The sequence below is a fragment of the Sarcophilus harrisii genome, chromosome 2 (genome assembly GCF_902635505.1).
Source record: "Sarcophilus harrisii chromosome 2, mSarHar1.11, whole genome shotgun sequence".
Classification (NCBI taxonomy): Eukaryota; Metazoa; Chordata; class Mammalia; order Dasyuromorphia; family Dasyuridae; genus Sarcophilus; species Sarcophilus harrisii.
Window position 1 is genome coordinate 316,626,780 of NC_045427.1, and position 25,231 is coordinate 316,652,010.

The 25,231-nt window shown below is 36.0% G+C and overlaps 1 protein-coding gene across 1 annotated transcript in view; it reads right to left on the reverse strand.

Annotated features, from left to right (window-relative positions):
- Positions 1-25,231, reverse strand: part of RTN1 (reticulon 1) — a 255,883-nt gene that overhangs the window by 142,956 nt on the left and 87,696 nt on the right. Inside the window, exons 2-3 of the mRNA XM_003759325.3 lie at positions 8,806-9,573; positions 732-1,523 (exon numbers count right to left, since the gene is read on the reverse strand). Of these exons, the coding sequence (XP_003759373.1) occupies positions 732-1,523; positions 8,806-9,573 (1,560 nt within the window). The remainder of the gene's footprint in view (positions 1-731; positions 1,524-8,805; positions 9,574-25,231) is intronic.

The following is a 25,231-nucleotide window of genomic DNA, read 5'->3' on the forward strand; positions in this document are numbered from 1 at the left end:
TGTAGATTATTTCAGAGGAGAGAAAAGCTTCTATGATTTCATTTTAGGAGCATAAGTTCTAGTGGCAAACATTGCTTCATCTCTTCCCAGAGATGCAGAGATCTAAAACACTGAGGCTCAGTGGTTCTTGAGGCAGGAGAGGGGGTGGAAAAGAACAAATGTATATCAGGAGAATCCTCCACTAGAGAGTACTTGACTTACAAAAAAGGAGAGAGATTAATGCTGGGCAAATACGATAGCCCTGTGATTATAAGATAAAATTTTTATCATCCAGTATTGGAGGAAAGGAAAATTGAAAAGGAACTAGAAGATAATGAGAAAATGGGAAATTCAGGCCCAGAGTAAAATACTAGAAGGATTTTTAGAGCAGCTGAAGAGAGCTTACTCCATTCAGAAAAACTGAGAATGTATGCAAAACAATTCATTACTATGGATGGTTGGGCTCTGCCAGCAGAGGAGCCATTCAGAGCATTTGATTCAGCCACCCAAATTCCAGCTGTGAATTTAAATTCTTTTTTTCATTGTCTCTTTTCTTGTTATTGTTTTCTGGTCAGCTGTATAACCAATCCATTAATAAATAGTAAGCCAAGGAGATGGGGAGGGAGGGGAATGGGGGAGTGTGGCTAAAGAGAGAAAAAATATCTTGATCTACTTCATGACTATATTTTAGGAGAAAGAAATGATACCTAAGCAAAAAAACAATGTTTCAATCATAAAAGCTTTGAAATTACCTTTTTGCTTATTTAAAAACAGCAGTGGGGGTAAGGACCAGATATTTTGCCCAGAGTCCTTTGAAGACCGATTACTCTGACTAACACCTGTCACATCAGCTGTCTTCTTCTGGGATGTTTCCCCCTTTAGCTCTTCAGTTCTGCCTTCAGACAAAAGGAGCTCAGTGCTGATTTGGGGGGAAACAAAGGAATATTTCAGGTATGAGGCTGACTCTGCCAGGTTTTGCCGATTCATTTTACTCTCCTTGGCACTGTTGTTCACATCATATTCGGAAGTTCCAATATTCTCTGTCCTGGAGCCATTTTCTTCCTTGATAATGTCCATGATTATGGGTTTCATCAAAGGAGAGTCCTGCTCCCTTTTGGGGCTTTCCTCAGAAGCAGAGGAGGCATCACAGGACTCAATGATGAGCTCACTGTCCAGTTCAGCTTCTCTTTCCTCCCTCAGGATGCTGTACTGTATAGAAGGTGAGGCAGGAGATGGTGGGGGGCCGCTGATATGGCTAAAAGTCATATAGTTAGATTGCAACATCTCTTCTGCAGCCAGAGGATCTTCAGAGACAAGCTCTATCTCTGAGTCACCAGATTCAGCACTGCTAACTTCATGGTCCAAGGGATAAGGAGCAGCTGGTGGTCCAGACTTGTTTTGGGGCTCTGGTTTATCTGGAACCTGTCCTATCATCTGCGGGCTTTCAGCGGTTTCCAAAGATAATCCCTTTGCTTCCTTGATGGCATTGATAAGTTCATCTTCTGAGAAGCTTCCTTTACCTTGGGATTCTGCGCCAGATGGTTCTATTATTCCACAAAGAGAGAAAGAGAGACAGGGAAGGCAAACACACACATACACAGAGAAAGACAGAGACAGACAGACAGAAGAAACAAAATTCTATTAGAGAAGATGCGTTATCATTTCTTTAGCAACAAAATCTTGCAAGCAAAAATCTAGCTTGTTTCCAAGGTTAGGCACAGAGACAGGCCACCTGAGTATAAAAGCTAATTACTTTTACGGTTCAATTATTAATGCTATATCTTTCTAAAGGCAACTAACTATTAAAAAATAAAAGAAACCCAATACTGATGATTTCTTTACCAAAAAAATCTTAGTTTGTATGTTTAATTGCAGCATGTGACATCTAAAAGTCAGTACTTTATTTCATAATTTCTTTCTCTGGAAAAGATATTTTAATATCAACAATGCAATTTCGGTTAGCAAAACATATTATTCATTGCCCTCTCAACTTATTACTATATTATAAAAATAAATGAAAGTAAATTATTTTTCTCTTTCATTTACTCCAACTTTTGCATTCTCTTAGACAGAAAGGACAAGTTTATTTTGTCATAAAATCAAGGATTTATGGATGGAAGAGACCTCTGAGGTTACCTGATCTAATTTCTTCATTTTGTAGATGAAACTGCAGCCAAGAGAGGTGAATTTACTTGCCCAACATCACACAAGGGATAACTAGCAGAAGCAGGACACAAACCTAGATCCCATTTGTCAGTTCTGATTTAATGATGAGGCCCTGAGTAACCATGTGGGGTTAACTGAGAAAGACTGAAGTATTTATAAGATTATACCCTGAGGCAAGTTAAACTTTATAGTCTCACCCTCTGTAAAAGTTCTGGGTAACCCCACCTAGCTGTGTTCAATCAGAAATTTAAGTTATGTCAAACCACTGAAGTTAAATTTCTCTTATAAATATGTCCACGACCCACACCATTTTTGTTGAACCTCTTTTGTATTAAGAATGCCATAACACTGCCCTTTGGGTATTTGTTTCCTCATCCCTCCCCAGTAACTTTTGGTATCTTTCCTCTCATTCACCCACTATGTCTCATGGTGTTTTTCTCCTTGTGGTCAACTAACTCTTTTAGGGTTCTAACTTTGTGGATTTAGCCTGCTAGTCAGTGGTATACAATTGTATACTCCTACCTCATGGAGAATTTCCTTTCTCCTGGTTAACTGAGTTTTGCTCAGATGTCCAACTTAGATGCTGATGAAAGAATAACCTAAACCTTTGTGAAGATTTTATAATCTTTAGATGCAAAGACCCCAGGACTACCCTAATGTGTTTGAGCCACAAGGTTGGCTCCACCGGGCTCTGTTTCAGGACCCATTCAAGCAAGGATTATAGATGGAAAGGACTTTTGGGGTCATGTACCAAGTCTCTCATCTTACAGATAAGGAAAAGTCAGGCTGTGATTTGTCTGATGCCAAATACATCACAAAGGGCAGACATGGGATTTGAACCCAGATCCTTGATAGATATTCATCACTTTTCCCACATCATCCTAACTGCTCTGAACTTCATATAGATGAGCTATTTTTCATTCTTTCTTTTTTCAAAGCCTGAAGATTAATATAAGGAGTTCATGGGTTGGAGTGGTTCTAGTGGTGGAGGGGAAGTAATGAGTGTGATGACACCTGATTTGTAAAATGTTTTACAAATATTATTCATTTAATCCTCACAACAATCCTGGGAGATAAATTCTATTATTATCCCATTTAACAAATAAGGAAACTGAGGAAGATAGAGGTGAAGTGCTCTGCCAAGGGTGACAGAATCAGCAAATGCTTGAGTCTGGATTTAAACTCAAGATCTTTTTGACTCAATTCCAGGACTCAATTCACTGTACCACCCAGCTGTATCTCTCCCATTTATCACTAAATCCCAATCTATTGGCTGGAGACCTCTATTATATCTTGGGGATTCCATCATACTTTAAATAAAGGATTATAAATAATTCCTGAATCTCTTAATAATCTGCCTGTCAAAGAATTTGGGTTCAAATCCAGACTCTATTATTTGCTGATTACTCGACGTTCAGGTTCTTCATTTAGAAAAGTGAGGGGGTTGGGCTAGAACCAGGGCTTTTTTCTACTCATGACTTCTTTTCTCCTGAGAAATTTTTACATGACCCTAGATATATTGATATATAAAATAAATATACAAAGAAAGAGAAAACAAGAGAGAGAGAATAAAAAAAGAGAGAGAGAACAAAAGAGAGAAAGAGTAAAAGAAAGAGAGAAAGAAGAAAGAAAAAGAGAGTGAACAAGAAAGAGAGCAAAAGAGAGAAAGAAAGAAAGAAGAAAGCGAGAAAGAGAAAGAGAGAAAGAGAAAGAAAGAAAGAAAGAAAGAAAGAAAGAAAGAAAGAAAGAAAGAAAGAAAGAAAGAAAAGAAAAGAAAAGAAAAATCCTGTTCTAGGTATAAATCCTATGTAAAAAGGTAACAACATGATTTAATGTTGCAATTCTCAAAGTGTAGTCCTGGTCCTCCTGAGCCTCCACAAAAACCTTTCAAACCACAAAGACAAGATTCCTTTTGTACTACTAAGTAAGATGTTATTTGCCTATTAAAATACTAGTCCCTCTTCCAACAACTTATCTGTGCATGGCTGGCTTTTCTTCCCAAAGTTAAGTAAAATAACAAAGTACAGCAGACAGAATGTAAAAGCAGATAGGAGAATTTAGTTGTTTTCTAAAATGTCAGACAGACATTAAAGAGGTTTGCAAAAAATGTGTAAAACAATATCATCCTCATTAATTTTTTTATTTTGTTTTGGAAAATATATTGTCATTGTTGAGTCGTTTTAGTCATGTTCAACCCCCATGACCTCATTTGGGATTTTCTTGGTAAAGATACTGGATTGGTTTGTCATTTCCTTCTCTATCTCATGTTATACATGAGGAACTAAGGCAAACAGATTTAAGTGACTTGTCCAGGGTCACACAGCCAGTAAGTGTCTAAGGCCAGATTTGAACTCAGGTTTTCCTGACTCTAGGTCCAATGTTCTATGCCACCTAGCTGCCCATTTGGAAAATGTTTTTTTTTTTTTCCAGGAAAAAAATATATTATCTATGTTAAAATGTAATGAATTTATTGCTCTTATTTTAAAAATAATTAATCTAGTCACATACTTAAAATTTGTTTTATTTTCTAATATGGTAAACATAATAGATATTACTCTTTAAAATTCTTTAGGATTTCCAATAATTTTTTAAGAGTATAAAATATTTCTGAGGCCAAAAAGTTTGAGAAATGTTTAGTTGAAATAAATATTCATACTATGTTTGTATTTGCAGCACCTACATTTAGTTCCAATTCTACTGCTTACTACCTATATGGTCTCAGCTAAGTTATTTCATCTCTCAAGATCTCAGTTTTCTCATGTGTCCATGAAGAAATTTTTACCAAATTTCTTTACCAAAATGGCCTAATCCACATATGAAAATGAAGTCCTTGTTAAGTTAGATTATACAAATCTACTTTTTCTATGTGACTTCAAACACTATAGCAGTTATAAAAATTGTTGAATTTCAGGAGAGAAGAACAGGACAAGAGTAGGGGACGGCAGAAATTACACAACTAATTTATCAATACAAAGACTGAATTTGCCTTTTTTCTTTTTTTGAGTCTTGAAATCTGAAAAGATTCTGCATTAGAAGAGGTATAATTAGTGTATGATTATATGGAAGTTAGAAAAAAAATTGTACAGGGGATTTTTATTCAGGCTTTGGTTGACATAATTGCTGAGATCCTTCCCAATTCCAAGGGCTTAGGAGAAATTTACTAAGTCCAAGTGTTTCAGCATGATTTTTTTGCAGTATTTCCCTTGATTTATGGTTTGTTTTTTGTTATTCTGAGTATAAATGGAGCTGAACCACTGAAGTAATATTAAAAACCTGTGTATGGTATGTATATGGCCACTGAGTTATACTTCCTCAAAATGTGGATGAGAGAGTGGAATGGAACTTTTCATAGAGCAGGTTTTCAATTAATATTGGCTATTGCTAGACCTCCTTTCTTTAAAGTTTCTAGCAACTTAGTACAGAATTTTGCACATATTAGAGCACTTAAATGATTATTGACTGATTGATCTATTTCCTTTGGCAATTACATCAAGAAAAGGCACAGTTGAGTCATGCTACTAGACTTAAAAAATTTTTCAAGTCCTTGGCACTTCTTCCATGAAGCCTTCTCTGGTAACTACAGTGAACATTAATATGTAAAATAGGGAATATTAGTTGTACCTATCTCACAGGATTGCCATGAGATTCAAACTAGGTGGTCTTTGTAAAGCACTTTACAAACCTCAAAGTACTACATAAATGTGAGCTATTATCTCTACTTTCTCTGTACTCAAAATTCTATTGGTTCGGATTACATAATTTAGCCCTTATATAGTTGTGCTGCCTCATAGGGGTTCATTTTATTTCTCTACCTATATTGTCAGCTCTTTGAGGACCAAGATTACGACTTGAATTTTTGTTAAATCTCCTATCCCATTGAATTTAGTCCAATGCTTGATGCAGCATAGATTTTAACATTTAATTAAAGGTAGCATGGGAGGGGTGCTTAAAGAAACTTCTCCCTCTTAACCTGAAATGTTCTTGAGTTTTATTAAAAAGCAGACATATAATTAACCACAAGTAGAATGTTATTTATATTGAATCCAATTTTGGGGGATATATACTTGGCTCATTTTTGGATAAAAACTACATGGAAACTCCTCCATGAAGTCTTTCCTCATTCTGTGCTGTCTATTATGATCTATTAGTCTTTATATCTCACACATTATTTTGTTTTGCCCCTTGAGATTTGTCATTGCATCACTCAGAGACAGAGAAATACCTGATACATAGTATATGTTTTAAAATGTTTCTTTATTATCTATGCAATATTTTGTAGTATAATTATCTAGACTTGTGTTCTCTAGAGATGGTGTGCTGGAGTCAACTCCACTAAGTAAGATCCAATTGGTAAAATTTCAATGTAACTATTTAAATCATGGAAATTGGTACAAATCAGCATTTGTTTTATTGTTTTGTTGCTTGTCTAAGCTTAAGAAATGATGGACAAAATGTTAATAATGCAGATTAAAAAGTGAAAGGTGAACACATTTTTTGGAGACTGATTATAAACACTGACCACTATATGCCAGAATTTTATTTCTCCACTAGATTTGAATGCAAGCTCCAGAAGATCAATATGCCTTCCACAGCACAGTGCCCTACACACTTAATAAGTCTTTAATGAATGATCTAATGTTTAATAATGAATTATTAGCAAGAAAAATCACGACTCTACAAGAGGTTGCCTGTGAGGTCCATTCCAGCTCTAAATCTAAAATCCTCTAACCTTAATAAATGCAAACTTGAATAAAAAACATTTAATTAGAGGATGTAGAAGCAAATAAATACAGTTTGATGATGATTAAAAGCTGAAAAAATGTTATTAGCAGGGACATCATTTCTAGAAGAGTCTCTGCTAGGTGAACCATTTGATTGGATCCCTGAATGTTTCATTATAATGAATCATTCAGTACAAATATAGCTTCTATTCAGAAAAAAGATTAGAGAAATTTTCAAATGGTCCAGATGGGATAGCTGATGATTCTGCTCCTCAATCTTTTTTTTAATTCAATTCAATTTCAAAATTATAAATGAAAAGATGTTTGTGGGTGTATTCTGTCTTTTCAAACACTTCTTGTCTGATCAGGACTAAGAGAACAAAAGCAAATAAACACAGATACTAGAACCTACATTTCTCATATTTTCCAACTCCCTGCTCAAGAGCAAAGGCCAGAACAAAAGAAAATATATGCACAGACTATATCTACTGGGTTTTGTTCAGATTCTAACCATCTTTACAAAATAGGCTGTCAATTTCCATAATCCCAAAGCATTAGGCAGGGTTTTTTTTTTTTATAACTGAGGCCACCAATGCTCTCTATTCCACTGCTGAAATGAAAAATGTGTGTATTATTGCATAGGTCCACTAATGTGTCCTTTGGGATAGTGTCTGTCTGTCTCTTTCTCTGTCTCTCTTTCTCTCCATTTCTGTTTGTCTCTGTCTCTTCTGTGTGTCTCTGTCTTTGTCTCTATCGCTGTCTCAATCTCTCTACATCTCTTTTCTCTTTGTCTCTGTCTATCTCTGTCTTTGTCTCACTCTCTTTATCTATTTTTCTATTGCTCTTTTTTCTGTGTCTCTATCTCTCTCTGTTTCTGTCTCTCTATTTCTCTTTTCTCTGTGTATCTTTCTTTTCTCTGTCTTTTTCTGCCTCTATCTCTTTTTGTAGCTCTATTTCTATCTCTCTGTCTCTGTCTTTTTGTGTTGTGTTTGTCTCTCTTCTCTCTGTCTGTCTTTGTGTCTGTGTCTCTCTTTCTCTGTCTTTTTCTTTCTGTCTATGTGTCTCATGCTGACCTAGCATTCCTAGTTCTTGCTCTAAAAACAGTATCAGATCCTGTGAGATCCTTCCCAATTAAGCCCTATCTATAGAATGCTCTGACACAGTATGCAAGAAGTAATCAGCAAGGGAGTCAAGCAGTAGAGGTACCACTGCTTCTCAAATTATGTCACATTTTAAGAAAACAACACCCTATAGTACATAGCCCTATGCTGGTTCTGAGGGGGATGCCAAGAAGTATAAGGCATAGTTTTTATTTTCAGGGAGTTTGTAGTCACATAGAGAAGACAAGTATACAAGTAACTAAATATAAATTAATATAAACGCTACATCAACGTTTGAAGTAGTGCAGCATTCAAGAGGAAGAGAATACTTTTTTTTGGAAGTATTTAGAAAAGTTTCTTGCAGAAGAAAAAAATGAAACAAGCATTTATTAAATACCTGTTATGTGTCAGACACTGCTAAACATTTTATAAATGTCTCATTTGATTCTTACAACAACCTTGGGAAGAAGGTGGTGCTACTATCTCTATTTTATAGATGAGGAAATCAAGGCAGAAGGAACTTAAGTGACCTGCCCAAGGATCACAGCTAGTAATTTTGTGAGACTAGATTTGAATTCTGGTTTTCTGACTCCAGCTCCACCACTATCCACTGAACCAGAACTAAGAGGAAAAAGTTTGAAATGAACCTAAAATTCCAAGAAGTCACTAGATTTTTGAGCAAAAGAATATGTTTCCAGAATCTCAGAGTTAAAATTTCTAAGAAAATCCAGTGCAATATAGACCTGAACTAGATTTTTCTCTACTTTTGTTGTTCAGTCATATCCTACTCTGGTGATTGGTTTTTTGTTTTTTTAAGTAGGAACACTTGTGCTTTTTACCTGTTGCAGAAGATGGTGGAGTCATTGATCCTGGGCTGTCATCTTCTGGTTCTGAGACAGTGACTGTTGGCACTGTTTCATGACTTGATTTCAGACATATGTCCTGCTTCTCTGGGGTCTTATCTTGGCTAGAAGTCTCTGAAACTGGTTCGATCTCAGTCAGTGTGATTTTGACTGGTGCTGTAACCAAGGAGACACAGTGCTGATCCTCAGACAAATCATTTTTATAGGATGCAAATGTTGACTCTTCCAATAAATGTTCTTTGGACTCCTTTACCTCTATAGCAGCCTGTGTTCCAGGCTCAGAGGTACATTTTGACTTTACTGATGTCTCAGCACATTCATTCTTAAAATCTGAGTCCTTGCTTTCCTGGCCTGATTCCCATTGTTCCTGGTATTTTATTTCCTCTGGCCTACTTATGTCAATGTATTTGTAAGCTTCTGCTTTCATCTGGTCTAGGGGATCTGCTAAAGTCTTATTCATGTCTGTACATTCTGCAGGAGTCATCTCTATTCCAGAATCAGAACTAAATAAGCCATGAGACTCCAAGCCAGATGCATCTTGCAAGGAAGAGCCTTGTGCATTCAGCTTCTCAGTGTTCTCTGAATTGGTAGTATGATTATCTTCTTTCTGAAGAATTCCAGTGAAATACATAGAATCCTGCTGGGATGAATGGACGTCAGAAATCAATGATGTATAAAAAGCTCCTTCTTCTTTTGCTGCTGTTGGAGAAGTATAATCTCTAGCATAAGGGTCATCTGCAACACCTACAAATCAAAATAACAACAGTTAACAGTAGCTGAGCAAATGGTTTAATTCATTTTTGTTTCTTTGTGTGCTATGAAAAGCAATGTTATGCTATGAAAATCACAGATATTCTTTTTCTGAAGAATTTCAAAAACTGTCCCAAACATGACATTATTTGTGGTTTTGGTCAGTTTTGCAAAGAATGTGACAAATATTCTTCTGATTAGAGGAAACATTTAAATTTTTGTTGATTTGAACTAAATTGAATTAAACTAAATTGATTGGAACAGAGACATACAAAGATTTCATTTCTAACTCATAGCAAGACAACTAAATAAAATTCAATGTTATGCAAAGCTCTTTATCTAAGGACTTTGAGATTCTTCTCTAAGTAAGGAGCATGTTAAAGGTAAAAACCTAGGGAAAGGTCATGCCCCAGGATGATTTAGCAGGAGAAGAAAGATGTGGTCTCAAAGGAAGCAGCTCCTCTTCCAAATTCCCAAAGGAGGAAGAAATAGAAAAGACAATGACTAATTAATCGTTGCTCTACCTTCACTGCTTATATTTATTTGAATCATCTGGAATAAAATCAGAGAAATTCAAAAGTTGCAAGAAGCTTGTTCAGTCATCCAATTCGACTGATAATTGACTAATAATGCTCTTTACACCAGTCTTGATAATCTGTTACCTTATGATAATGTACTAATAAAGAGCTATAATTTATATGTCACTTACTATGTACAGGTTCTTTAATATCTCAATTGATTTTCACTTGAGACCTCAAGATAGGAAACAATCCATTAACTACTTTGGCCTTTTTCTCCTAGAATTAGACTGTTCTTTTTCATCTATGACTCAACACAACTGGCTCTACACTTTCCTAAATGAGGTTTTGACTACTCTACTGGCACTAGTGAAGTATTTAATATACTTGACTCTGATACTTGTTAATCTAAAATGTCCCAAAATTCTGACTTCAAGTTGAAATACCTCAGTTTCCCTGAATTATTATGCCCTGAATCCACCACCACCCCCTTCCTGGTCATTAGGACTGAGAGAATTAGGGCCTTTGACCACTCTCACACTCCAAAGATTCATAAAACTCCAGATGGCTTATCTCAAATATCTTCTGCCTCAGACTCTGTCTCCTGCTCAACCATCTTCTTGACCCACAACCTGTCAGAATTAAAAAGTTATGGTCCTTTCTTGGAATTTCCACTCACCTAGTGCTCTGCTCCCCCTTGCCTTCATTTCTCTGATAACTGGAGCCCTATGAAAGTCTCTGGAATTACTTAATCATTGCTGTATGCTTTGAGACAAGAGTCTCATTAAACTGACTGGGGGCCAGGCAAGGATCTTGTTCAGCCACTAGGTTCAAATTCTCCACTATTAAAATAATTAAAACCCTAATCTCTGTCTTGCCTCAGTTTCTCTGGCATTACAAGGTTACTATAATACAATATGATACAAAAGCTGTATCGTCATAGAATTGCCTTTCTGAAAGTATTTCTTCCCAAACAACAGATAAATTCTCATCCTTCTCTGGGGAACACCATCATGTATATAAATGATATGACAAAATCCCCAACTTTCAGACAAGTTTCTAGAGAATCAATATCCTGTGCTTTAGAACTAAAGCAAATTTATTCAAGGAAAGGAATAAAAATCAATATAAATTTTAACTCTGGGAATTGTAGGGAATCAGGAAGGTATCATTCCAGGAAATCATTACCCAATAATCCCTAAGTTCCTTTGGCTGTGATTTTGAGGACTGATTAAATGGAATTCATGATTAGAATTTGGTTTTGGGGCAGTATATGTCATTCAAAAGAAATCAAAAACATAATGGAAGTAGATAGAGTTGCATTATATGTTTAAAAAATGGTGAACTTTTTCAGCCATTCTAAAGAGCAATTTGGAACTATGCCCAAAGAGAGTTCAGGTTGCAGCAGGCTGTTATAGTTTTCCAAATATGAAGAAAGGAGAGAAGAGGATGTAAACTAGAGATGCTGCAAAGGTGAAATTAATATGCCTTGGTAACAGATAGGATACGGATGGTGAAAGATAATGAGGAGTCAAAGATGACTCCTAGGTTGTGAGCCTGAGGGACTGAGAGAATATTTCCCTCTAAAGTAAAATGAAAGGTATAATGGAAGATGGAGTGGGGAGGAGTGCTGGGTAAACTTTAGAGAAAAAGATAAGTTCATTTTTGAACATGTTGAATTTAGGATAGCTACTGGATATCTTGTTTTTGGTATCTGAAAAGCACTTAGAGATGAGAATTTGGAGGTCAGCAGAGAATTTGGAGCAGCATAGGTAACTATGAGAATTATTAGCACAGAGACAATAACTAAATCATGATGTGTTCACCAAGTGAAGTGGTATATAGAGAGAAGAAAACAGAAGAGGGTCCAGGTCAAAATGCTGAAGGACACCTTTGGATAGAGAGCATGATCTAGAAAAGGATCCAGCAAAGAAGAGAAAGTCAGATAGAAGTAAACCAAGAGACAGTAGTTTCCTCAAAATCTACAGATAAGAGATTATCAAGGAAGAGAGAGTGAAGAGTGCCAAAGATAGCAGAGAGTTCAAGAAGAATGAGGTTGAGAAAAAGTCTTTAGATTTGTTAACTAATAATAGATTATTCACAACTTTGGAGAAAGCAGTTTCTAAGGAATTTTCTAAGGACAGATTGAAAGGTGATAAGAGAATGAGAGGAGAGAAAGTAGAGACACTTATTGTGGACAGTCTTTTGGAAGAGTTTAGATACAAAAGACAGAAGAGATATAAAATGATAAATGAAATGTGGAAAAATTAAATATATTATCTTTAAGATTCACTATAAGACAGTCATATTAGTTTTCATTCCCTTTTGCCAATTCTCAGGGTTCACTGGGGACCATGTAGAGAATATGCTCTAGAATATTATCAGAAGTTAGCAAAAGTATGAAGATTCTCATTTACTGGTCCTTACCTAGGACTAAAATTAGGGAAATATCTTATGCTATGAACCAGTTTCCTTTATCTTAACTCTAAACCAAGAACTTATAGATTTAGATAAAATCACTGTAATTTATTAGCAAGTAAAACAAAATCACTGTAATTTATTAGCAAATAAAAATGAATACTAATCAAGTCCACCCCATTTTTGATTCTGTTCTCTTCATTAGTTTCAGTTTTTTTTTTTTTGACTGAATCAATCAGAGTTGTGGGAACAAGGCCTGTACACCCTGAATCAATCAAAGCTATTATGTGAGAGACTGGGGCATGAACTAAGCACCACCTATAAAAGAGGAATGCTATCTCAGAATTGGGAAAGAAAAGATTCAAGAGGTTCACTCAGGCATGAAAAAAGGGAGGAGTGAACTGTCATAGAGATGAAGAAATTGAGAATACTCCTTGGATTCTATAGGTATTACAAATAGGAAGATCCAGAAAGCAAGAAATTTCAAAAAAAATTATCAGCTCTTTCCTTAGCTTCCCTTTTCAATTTCTATTTATCCATAAGCAATAAATATTCTCCTGTTTCATTACTCAACTATTTCAGGTAAACTGAATTTTGCTCAACTACAAAAATAGCTGTGGTTAATTAGACACAGATTTAAATGTAAATCCAGCTACTCTGACTGTGTATTAGCCATTTTTCCTCAGGCTTCAAAATGATTATGACTCATCTAAAGTAAACTCCCTAAAGCTGAGCCAATTATTATATTAATGTGTTGTATGAAGTATAGTCTATGATGAAACTCACAGCTAACAGTCATCTTTTTCCTCCTTACCTACCATACTCTCAACTTGTGGGGGTGGGGAGTCCTTTACTAAAGAAAGGGGTTATAATTTAAACTAAGTGAAGTTTTCCTAGAATTATGCTCAAGAAAAAAAAATGGTCAAGAGAGAAACCATTAACTGTACTACTACTTTCACCAATTGCTACAGTTGCCAGCTCAACAGTCTCAGCTTCTTTTACTTTCTGCTCTATAAGTTTATCTACTCCAATAAGATTAAAGAGGAAAAGGCTCATATGCACAAAAATATTTATAAACTTTTTTTTTGAGGTAGCAAAGAATTGGAAGCTCAGAGAGTTCCATCAAATGGGAAATGGCTGAACAAATTATAGTATATAAATGTGATGGAATATTATTGTACTATAAGAAATTATGAAGGACCTATATGAACTAATGCAGAATGAAATGAGGAAAAGCAAGAGAACAATTTTTACAAGAATGGCAATATTTTAAATACAAAACTTTCAAATACTAGGAGCTTTGATCAATGCAATAACCAGCCACAATTCCGGAGGGCTCATAATGACCCATCTTCTGATAGAGAAGTATTGGACTCAGTACAGATTGAGTGATATAGATAGATAGGATATATATAATATGTATATGAATGACATGGCCAATGAGAAAATCTGTTTTAAATTTTAAAAAATTATAGATGTTATTGGCAGAATGGCAGAACATTTGTTTTCTACATAGTGCTGACTCATAAAAAGTATATAATATATACTTTTATGGTATGGTATGGTATATAATATATACCAATATAAAGTAAATTTGAATGAGCAAGAAAAAAAGACAATCACCATACATTGTTTTTTAAAAAGATATAAAATAACAGCAATGAAAATACATAGAGCTTCTACTTTTTAATACATCTGCCCCATGCTACATGTGGGACATAGCCAGCACTTCACAGATGTGTGTTTCAGGGTCTACTTTAAAAGATCCCTGCCAAGTGCCCCACATCAGTGACTTGGTATAAACCCCATCATATGCCACAAGGATTGGAAGACAGTTATTCTGCAGAGTTCTGTACAGAAGAAAAGATGACAATACAGAATTGAATGGAGGAGAAGAAAGTCTTTGCTCCAGTGTCCAACGGGAAGAGGGCTAGAAACTCAATGGGACTCAGTTCTTTATTGGTCAAAGAGCCAACTAAACTCCCAAACTCTCCAACACAGAGAAGGCTGAATACACCCAGTCTCAGGGATCAGTATAACAATAGAAATCAAAAGATCCAAGAGTGAGAAAGAAGAGAGAAGTTATTAACAACACAAGAAAAAGAATGAAAAGCAAAAATCCAAAGAAACCAAAAGCTGGATAGAGCCATAAAGACAGAAGGGAAAAAAAAAAAAAAAAAAAAAAAACCTTAAATAACTGAAATAACTCATGACATACATTTAAAACCAATATAAAAAATTTAAGCAAGAAAAGTTAATTTACACCTTTAACCTGTAAAACTAAAGGGTTATTTTACAAAGCTAAGTGAAATAGTTACAAATAGTTACAAAAAAAAAAAAACAAAAAAAAAAACCACTCAACTCTTATTTTAGTTTTTATTTTTCTTCCAAAATGAATTTTCTTTGGACTCTGAAGGACAACCCATATATTTATCAGAAAGTGGGAACCCAAAATAAGTCAGAAGACAAGCAAGCAACATTTAACTTTCCTTGGTAGGTTTAAGACATCTAGGCTGGATGAACTATAGAACATCCTATATTATTAAAAGAACTGACTGGCATTGTTGTTAAGGTTATTGTGATCTTGAAAGATCTTAGAGAAAGAATTGCTAGACAAGAGAAGAATAAGTGTATGAATTTTCATACTATAATATATATATATTTCAAACTATAGGCTGGTGAAGTTGAATTCTATGGGTGGAAATTTTTGAAAACATGCTAGTTGCACTTACTGCCTTTCAGTATACTTTCTGCATACTCAGAAAGAGCAGCAAAAAAAATTACTAAAATTTTTCCATAACTTCAATATGAACAGGTCATACTATACTAATCTCATACTATGTTGGTTACAGTATAACCAGATCATTTATACCAGGAGAAGACTATAGAAATGGTGGACTTAGGCTTTTAGTGAAAACATTTCACAAAGTCTATCATTTTATTTTGGGGGATAAAAGCAAAAGATGTAAGTTATACAAGAGATCTGTGCTTAATTCTGTGCAATTCAATGTTTTTATCAGTGACTTGGATGCAGGAATAGATGGCAAGCTTATCAAATCTCTAGATGACACAAAGCCTGTGAGGATAACTAAACATATTGGATGAGTCTGAATCAAACAAAAAAGAAGAGGCTGACAGGTCAAAATGATGGGCCAAACTGAGCAAGTTGACATTTAATAAGTGTAAAGTTCTACATTTGGATTTTTAAAATCATCTTTATAAATACAAGATGGGAGAGGTCTGGCTAGACAGCAGTTCCTGTAAAAATGATCTGCAAATTCAGTATGAGTCAACAGTACGCACCAGCAGCCAAAAAACTCCTTCTATCCCCTATTACATTTATTGAGCAATGTTCAGCGAAAAAGATAGGTAAAAGCTCTGCTATATTTTATCCTGATCAATCTACATCTCGGAATAGCATATTTCCTTTGGGGCCCCAGAGTTCAGGAAAGTCCTAGACAGACTGGAATATATCCAGAAAAGTTTGATCAGGATGGTGACAAAATAAGGCAATATGGTATCTGAGAATGAATTGAAGGACTGAAGATAAGAAATAAATGACATAAGGAAAGGAGAGTTGATAGCTAACTGCAAGTATTTTCAGGATTATTATAAGAAAGGAGAGATTAGAATTGCTTCATTTAACCCAGAGGGTAAATTTAGAATAGGCACAAGAGAAAATTTCCTAGCAATTACAGTTATGTTAAAGTGAAATCAATTGCTTCGGGAGCTAATGAATTATAAGTGTTGTGCCAGAGTTTCTTTTTATTATCCTGACTCAGTTTCCCTAAATTGTCCTCAGTTTCCCTAAATTGTCCTATCTTGGTTTCTCTGAATTGTTCTGCCTCAGATACTAATTGTTATGCTCAATCCTGCAACACCACTCCTCCCTCCTAATCATCATGATCGAGATAAGGAGAAAGACCTTCTAACTTAGATATCATGACCCCAGCCCTTCCCTACTTATCAGAATGTCCAGTGCTCCCCCCATTCTATCATTGTTCTTCTTTATCCCAATTTATCAGAATGCCTGCCCTCATCCTGTCAGAACCGGATTGATAGTCCATTCCTGTCTCAGTGCTCTGACTCTGCCCCTGCCTCAGTCTACTCCCCGGCAGCTTAGAACTACTTATGTATATATACTTCATGGGAAGCACACATTATCTGCTAGATCCTTTGGACATCAGCCCTAGGGGCAGCATGCCCCTAGCACAATGTCTCCCTTTCAAATAAAATATTAAAAACTCTAATCTCTATGTTGTTTTACTCTCTTCAGCATTACATAAGTACGAGATTGGTCATCTCAAACAGAACCAGGAGGACTGCTTGTGGGAAATAATATTGATATGGTATAGCTTCTAGGGAAATATAGGGATAGTTTTGAGGGCCCCTGACCTTGAGAGGGCTTCTGTTCTAGCAATCTATCTGATTCCAAAGTCCTCTGACTTTGCCTCCCCCCACATACACACCCAATCTAGGAATGCTATTGTTCTAACAACCTGCCTGATTCTGTAGAACCATTCCTCAATTCATTGCTGACTTTTAATCTTGTCAACAGGAACCAAATTCGGAAGACCACTCCTCCATCCTACTGATGAACCATAGAATTAGCATATCAATGATAGAAGCTAGATAAATATTTCTCCTTGCTTCTGTTTCTCTGCTAATTTCTTTTAGTAATTCAGTGCACTTTATAATGATATTACAATTTCTATGGAATATTATTGTTTAGTAAGAAATGACCAACAGGATGATTTCAGAAAGGCCTGGAGAGACTTACATGAACTGATGCTGAGTGAAATGAGCAGGACCAGGAGATCATTATATACTTCAACAACAATACTTACTATGTGATGATCAATTCTGATGGACCTGGCCATCTTCAGCAATGAGATGAACCAAATCAGTTCCAATGGAGCAGTAATGAAATGAACCAGCTACACCCAGCAAAAGAACTCTAGGAGATGACTAAAAACCAATACATTGAATTCCCAATCCCTATATTTTTGCCTGCCTGCATTTTTTTTTTTTAATTTCCTTCACAGGCTAATTGTACAATATTTCAGAGTCCGATTCTTTTTGTACAGCAAAATAACTGTATGGACATGTAAACTTATTTTGTATTTAATTTATACTTTAATATATTTAACATGTATTAGTCATCCTGTCATCTAGGGGAGGGGGTGGGGGGAAGGAGGGGAAAAATTGGAACAAAAGGTTTGGCAATTGTCAATGCTGTAAAATTACCCATGAATATAACTTGTAAATAAAAAGCTATAATAAAAAAAAAGATATTAAAATTTCAATAAACTTTGCCACTTGGCTAAGGAAATAGGTTCAAGTCTGCAAATTCTTTTGAGACAGGGTCCCCCCTTCCCAACTCAACAATATCATCATAGGGCCTTTGATCAAGATTATGTTTGATTAAATGGCTTCTAAGATACCTATAGACTCTGAGGAGGTTCTGTGAGAACCCTTTTCAGCTCTAAGAGAAAGTGAATAAGAATATAAGCCTAGAGTGAAAAGTGATTTTAGAGCCCATCTGGCTCAATTTCTTCATTTACAGATAAGAAAACCAAATCACAGGGATTTCAAATAATTTGCCTAAGGAAGCCTCAGAGACAATATAAAGCTAAGTTTCTTGACTCTAGAACTCTACTGCATACTTCCTCTTCCCTATGTAATGCCAGAGAAACTGAGGCAAGATAGAGATTAGAGAGTTATAATATTTTATTTGAAAGGGAGAAATTTACTGGGACCAAATGGATCCATGGTTTGGTGCCAGGGCTGAATGAAACTATTGTCTCCAAGAATCCAGCAGCCAATGTGAGTTCTCAATGACATATATATATACATGTGGCTCAGATACAGGCGTAGACCGAGACAGGGGTGGAGTCAGAGTGCTGAGAGCAGAAACGCAAGACTCTGACAGAGTTAGGGGAGGCATTCAGATAAATTGGGGTTACAGAACGAGGAGAGGCACCGGACATACTGATGATGCCTAAGATAGAAGGTCTTTCTTCTTATCTGGATCATCATGATTAGGAAGGAGGTGTGGTTTTGTAGGACTCACCAGAACAATTCAGGGAAACTGAATCAGGACAATAATAGAGAAGTATGGCACAAAATTCCACACACCCTCTCTCTTTCTCTCTCTTCTGAATATTCAAATCATTGAATTACCTTCCTGTAGATTCCTGGGAGGTCTTAGCACCATAATTTTGACCAACCCTATGTGAAGCAAATAAACCAAAATAAAACTGGAAAATATGGCAAGAACAAGTCTCTCCCTGATAACCATAGAGTTAATCAGCAATACAAAGGCTCCCTTGTTGCTATCATGTCAGGTCTTCTGCAGTTCCAAAGCATCTTAGCCAGAGAATCCAGTTTGAGATGGATAGTTTACTGTGAGTTAGTTAGTCTGCAGTCACTTGTGCATTTAACTCAGCCTCTGCTTATAGAGTGGGAGGGTGCTCAAGACAATCATGCTGCCCATTCAGAGGGGCAACCCACTCCAGGGGAGAAGGGTGACACTTGAAGTAGCTCTACCTGTCCCTGGCCAGAGGAACAGACAGGGATACTACTAGAATCCAGATTTCTGAGCAGATTATGCACAGTTAGACCAACACAGGCAACCCAAACTCTTAGAGGCCTGATACAAAACTGCAAGGTTCTTTGAGAATACTGAAACACTAATTAAGGAACTGGAGTTACAGGAGTGGAGAAACAAATCAGAGAGACTGCCAGTCCCAAGACAGGTGTCTGATTTTTGGTTATTTCTAAAAAATAATCCCAATAACTGAGTCTACCAGGGCAATTCCAACAGAATAAGGGCTTCCAAGGTTAAAGCATAACCAGAAAATCATAGTCCAGTAAATTTAAGCAAGGAGTAAAAACGAAAAGGACTGTTTAAAGGATTTCCAATTTAATCTGAACTAGAGAGATAGGGGATGGTGCAGAAGTGCAAAGTAAATAGGAATTAGGGGTACCCATTCTTTCAGGTATTTTAAGAAAAATACACCAATTCCCCCAATTTCCTATCTCTTCCTCCCTTTTTTTCTCACAGAAAGGAATTATCAAGTAACCATTACATATATAAATCCTGAGTGAATCAAAATTCCTATAAATAACAGGCTAGTATAATAGGTCTTCCTAAAAATCCCTCAAACATAACATCAATAGTTACACAGTTTTAACAATTTCCATCCCAAATCTTAAAACACACAGTAATACATGACCCAGTCAGGGTTTAACAGCCATTCAACCATTCCCAAATTCCCCCTATCAGTCCAAAGTATACTAGGAGCAGAGGCAATAGTCTCTCAAAAACTGCTTCCTGCTGAAGATGGGCGGAGATGCTCAGTCCAGGGAGGGGAATGGGTGTGGTGTGGGGTGCTGACAATCAAAGCTGATCTAGGTTCTAGAAGCAAATCAATATCTGTAATTTGACCAAATCTAGAACAACAACAAAAACAAAAAAACAAACAAACACAAATCTAACAAATAAAGGCTTGAAAATACTGATAAAAAATGTGAAGAGGCCAGTATGAATTGGCCAGCACCTTAATAGGTTTTCTTCACAGGACAGGCAAATGGCTGTCAGCTATAGTCCCAATAGATAAAACAGCAGTTAGGTTTCATAGACTGCTGTTAATTGTCCTCTCATTAGTTAGAAACCTTAAAAAAAAAAAAAAACTTGAATATCCAGATACAATATCTAGTAACAGATAGATGACTGGACTAAACACTTTTTTGCCCAAGTATTTAGGATATAATGATTAGAAACAGCAAGGTATGACATAATTGAATTGCATTAACAGTTTCTATTTACCATTGCTCTGATTATAAAAATCAGTCACAGGAGGAAAAAAATGCAGGGATATAACATAAGAAATCAAAACTGATACCTAAGCTCATACAGGATAAATAGTCACTTTAACCCAGTTTTACTCCAGATAATTGTCCCAAGGGAGTTTAAAACTCCCAAATAATATTAACTACACCAAGAAATTTTACCTCCAATAACAAATCTCATTAACCAAAGTTTCAAATAAATCCTAAAAAGATAGTTACCATGACCTTAAATTGATACAAATCAGTGTGCTTTAAAATACCCAATACATAGACAAATATACAAATTGCATATTGTCCATAACAGAGACATTTTCAAAAGGACAAACTAAAAAACTATGATTTTCAGAAGCTCTTTAAATGATGGACATAACCTCAGGATATAATCAATACAATAAACTAAAATTTATATAGAATATCTTAATTCCACATAAAAGAATCCAAAAAGTTCTTAAAGTTTTAGAAATAACCCTTCCATATTATAGATCACATTTATGACCATATTCCTTAACAAAGGAAACCTTATGTATCAAAAGAAACAAATATTCAGCCAATTAACTTAAAATCAGTTTGCTCCTTTTAGCCATGAACCAGGTGGCTACAACTTGATTAAAAAAAAAAAAAAAACAGCTGAAACACACTTAGTGGGTGAGGGGGAGCAAGGAGAGGATTCCTCATGGCCACCCTTTCCCCACTCCACTTCCAAAGAGGCAGGGAGGAGGGAAGGTGAACTAAACTGCACCCCTAGACAAAAGATTTCCTCCTATTTCCTACTCATTTTTTCCTCACACAGAAATCTTTCCATTAAAAACTTTCCTCTGTCTTTTCCTTAAGCAATTCTCAACCCTACAATCTTTCTAACTATGCTCCATTGCTAATGTAGCAGAGAGCAGAGGGGGAGGGGGAGAGTTGAATCTTCACCTTTGAAGACAAAAGACCTTGTTTCTCCCTACTCCACCCAACCTTTTTCCACATCCAAATTTTCCTTCTTGTCTCTCCTAAATAGCCTTCAAAACTATTAAGATTCACAATACAGTGGAAAGCTAAATGACTCCATAAAACCCACATGTCCAGCAGAACTGGATTTAAAGCATAATTTAAAATGTTAACAAAATACCCAAAGTGTTTCAGAAGATAATAAACTTTACCTCACTGGAGGCACATGATCCCTTTCAGGCAAGTTAACAGAACTTCTCTTTAACAGGCCATTGTTCTTAAGATCTTACATTCCAAGATAACCAAATCTAGCCTGCAAAGGCAACAGTAAAATTATTCCTCACAATTTTAAAACTGCCCAAAAGAATATTCAGAACAAATCTAGCATGCAAAGGTAATAGTAAAATTATTTCCCACAATTTCAGAATCATCCTAAAATTCCTAATCAAATGTTTTCTCCTGCCTGAGTTTCAATAAGATAAGGGTTGCAACAGGTTAAAAAGTTTAAAATCACAAGCAATTTTATACTAAGCACACTTGCAACATTGAAGTAGCCAATTCTTAATCATTGTTCCTAAACTTTTAGCAGAGCTCTTTAACCAACAAGAGAGACAGACACAATCACACAGACATAGACTGCACAGTTACAACATTAAACAAAACATTTAACACATATAACCAGAGAGTGCTCCAAAAGGCGCTCAGAATCAGATCAGATCAGATGCGTCTTAGAAGACAGCCAAACTATAGGGCATCATCCAGTGTCCTGGAATGATACCCTTCTCAGAATTTAATGCCCATCAGCATTTTATTATTCTGAGAATCCAGATGCTAGCACAGACAGAACAGATAAACAAATCAGATTATGTCCTAAAACATGCAGACTTTTTTTTTTTTAGGTCTGAGACATAAAGATTTATTTAGTTTTATACTGAGAAGTAAACAGATTGAATCTTTTTTTATTATTATTATTATGTTATAGCTTTTTTATTTACAAGATATATGCATGGGTAATTTTTCAGCATTGACAATTGCAAAACCTTTTGTTCCAACTTTTCCCCTCCTTCCCTCCACCCCTTCCCCCAGATGGCTGGTTGACCAATACATGTTAAATATGTTGAAATATAAGTTAAAGACAATACATGTATACATGTCCAAACAGTTACTTTGCTGTACAAAAAGAATAGGACTTTGAAATAGTGTACAATTAACTGTGAAGGAAATAAAAAATGCAGGCAGACAAAAATAGAGGGATTGGAATTCATAGTGGTTCATAGTCATCTCCCAGAGTTCTTTTACTGGGTTGTAGGTGGTTCAGTTCATTACGGCTCTATTGGAACTGATTTGATTCATCTCATTGTTGAAGATGGCCAGGTCCATCAGAATTGATCATCATACAATATTGTTGTTGAAGTATATAATGATCTCCTGGTCCTGCTCATTTCACTCAGCATCAGTTCATGTAAGTCTCTCCAGGCCTTCCTGAAATCATCCTGTTGGTCATTTCTTATAGAACAATAATATTCCATAATATTTATATGCCATAATTTATTCAGCCATTCTCCAATTGATGGGCATCCACTCTGTTTCCAGTTTTTGGCCACTACAAAAAGGGCTGCCACAAACATTCTTGCACATACAGGTCCCTTTCCCTTCTTTAAAATCTCTTTGGGATATAAGCCCAATAGTACCACTGCTGGATCAAAAGGTATGCACAGTTTGATAACTTTTTGAGCATAGTTCCAAATTACTCTCCAGGATGACTGGAAGACATCCAGACTTACACTCCAGTGTCTAAATGGAGGTGTCCCCCACCAGGTTGTGACTGAAAACTGCTCTCTTTCCTGGAGACTCTGGAAAAAATCCAGAGGGCCGGCCTCTCCAGGCCAAGAACTCAAATCTCTAGCCACCCTGAGGCCCAACACGGAGACCTGAAGGTCTCTAATCTTGCTCTCATTTTCTAATATCTCGCTGGGACCTCCAAAATGTAATGCTGGAGAAACTGAGGCAAGATAGAGATTAGAGAGTTATATTTTATTTAAAAGGGAGAGATTTACTGGGACCAAATGGATCCATGGTTTGGTGCCAGAGCTGAATGAGACTATGGTCTCCAAGGATCCAGCAAACAATGAGAGTTCTCAATGACATATATACACATAGCTCAGCTCCAGGGGTAAATTGAGGCAGGGGCGGAGTCAGGGTGCAGAGAGCGGGAACATGGGACTAACAATCTGGTTCTGACAGGGTGAGGGAAGGCATTCAGATAAATTGGGATTACAAAATGGGGAGAGGCACCAGATATTCTGATGATTCCTAAGATAGATGGTCTTTCTCCTTATCTGAATAATCATTATTAGGAGGGGGAGGGGTTTTGCAGGATTGACCAGAACAATTAGGAACTGAGGCAGAACAATTCAGGGAAACCAAGGCAGGCCAATTTAGGGAAACTGAGTCAGGACAATAAAAGAGAACCGTGGCACAACATCCACTACCAATACATGTTTTGATATGATCAAAATAATGAACAATAGTCATTAGAACATTTGTCAGGGAATAGAATTGATACCATTCAATCAGAAATACACTGAATAAATATACTAGGATTTGCTGAGTCTTAATTTCTCCTAAATGGACTTTATCAATCTTGACCCCATTAAACTACCAAGATAGCAAAGTTACAATCTGTCATTGATTTGATATGGTTTTTCCTTCTTTGTATGCTTTTCTTCTTCCTTGTGTTTAATGCCTGGCATTATAGTAAGCACATTTTTAGTGAATGACTTGCCTGAATTTATATAATATTTGTACAAGTCCAGGGCAAATCCCAAAATTTAAATTCCTTTAAATTTTAAGCAGGGAAATAAGGGAAACTTCAGGGTTTGGATTGAAGTGAAGTGTAGGATATAAAGGAATGTGTTGCTTACAATAGCACTGGGTCTAGTGTCAGGAAGACTTGAGGTCAAATCAAATCAAATCAAGATAATTTCCTAGCTGTATGATCCTTGGAAAGTTATTTAACTTGGGTTTGCCTCAGTTTCCTCATCTGTAAAATAAGTATAATAAAAGCACCTAGCTCCCAAGGTTAATGGAAGGACAAATGAGATAATATTTATAAATTGCTCGAGACAGCATAGCTGCTATAGAAATGACAGTATTACTTATTATTATCATATATTACTCAATATAGCTTCTATTTTTATTATTTACTTTAGAATTGTTTAGTAAGGGAATGTCAAGAAGAAAAAATCTGAATAAATAGATAAAAAGCTGCATAAATAAAATAAGCACTATCACATCATTTTTAAAGATTATCTGTTCCTTTGAATTCCGGGAATATCAAAATAGACAGGAAAAGGCATGGAATGTCCAGACTTAGAGTCATTGATGAGACTAGAGTTACAGGTCAAAATCAAAGAACAAAATATTTCAGACTTCCCATTTGATGGATGGCAGGAGATAAAGTAAAGATTAGTCTACGCTGCTTCCCCCTGGAGTCTCCTATTCAACTTCTCTGAGAGTCAATCTCTCATCTCTATCAGGAAATCAGCTGACTCACTGTAGCTTTGGTACAGTGAATGGACAGTATTCTATGAACTGGAGGAAACAAGGGAGTTACCAAGAAAGACTGATATGAATGATATACAGGACACAATCTGGAAATCTCTGTATTTTATTAAAATCATTCCACTTAAGTAATTAAATTGTCGAGGGCAACAAATAGCTAATGTTTTATGTGATGTTTTAAGGTTTGCAAAGTACTATGTAAATGTCCTCACAACCCTGGAAAGCGGGTTTTATTATTATCCCTATCTTACCACTGAAGAAACTGAGACACAGAGAAGTTAAATCAGTTGCTCAGGGTCACATAGCTAGTACATGTCTATAGCTAACTTTATTAACAATAAAATATTAGTAATTTTTCTCCCCTT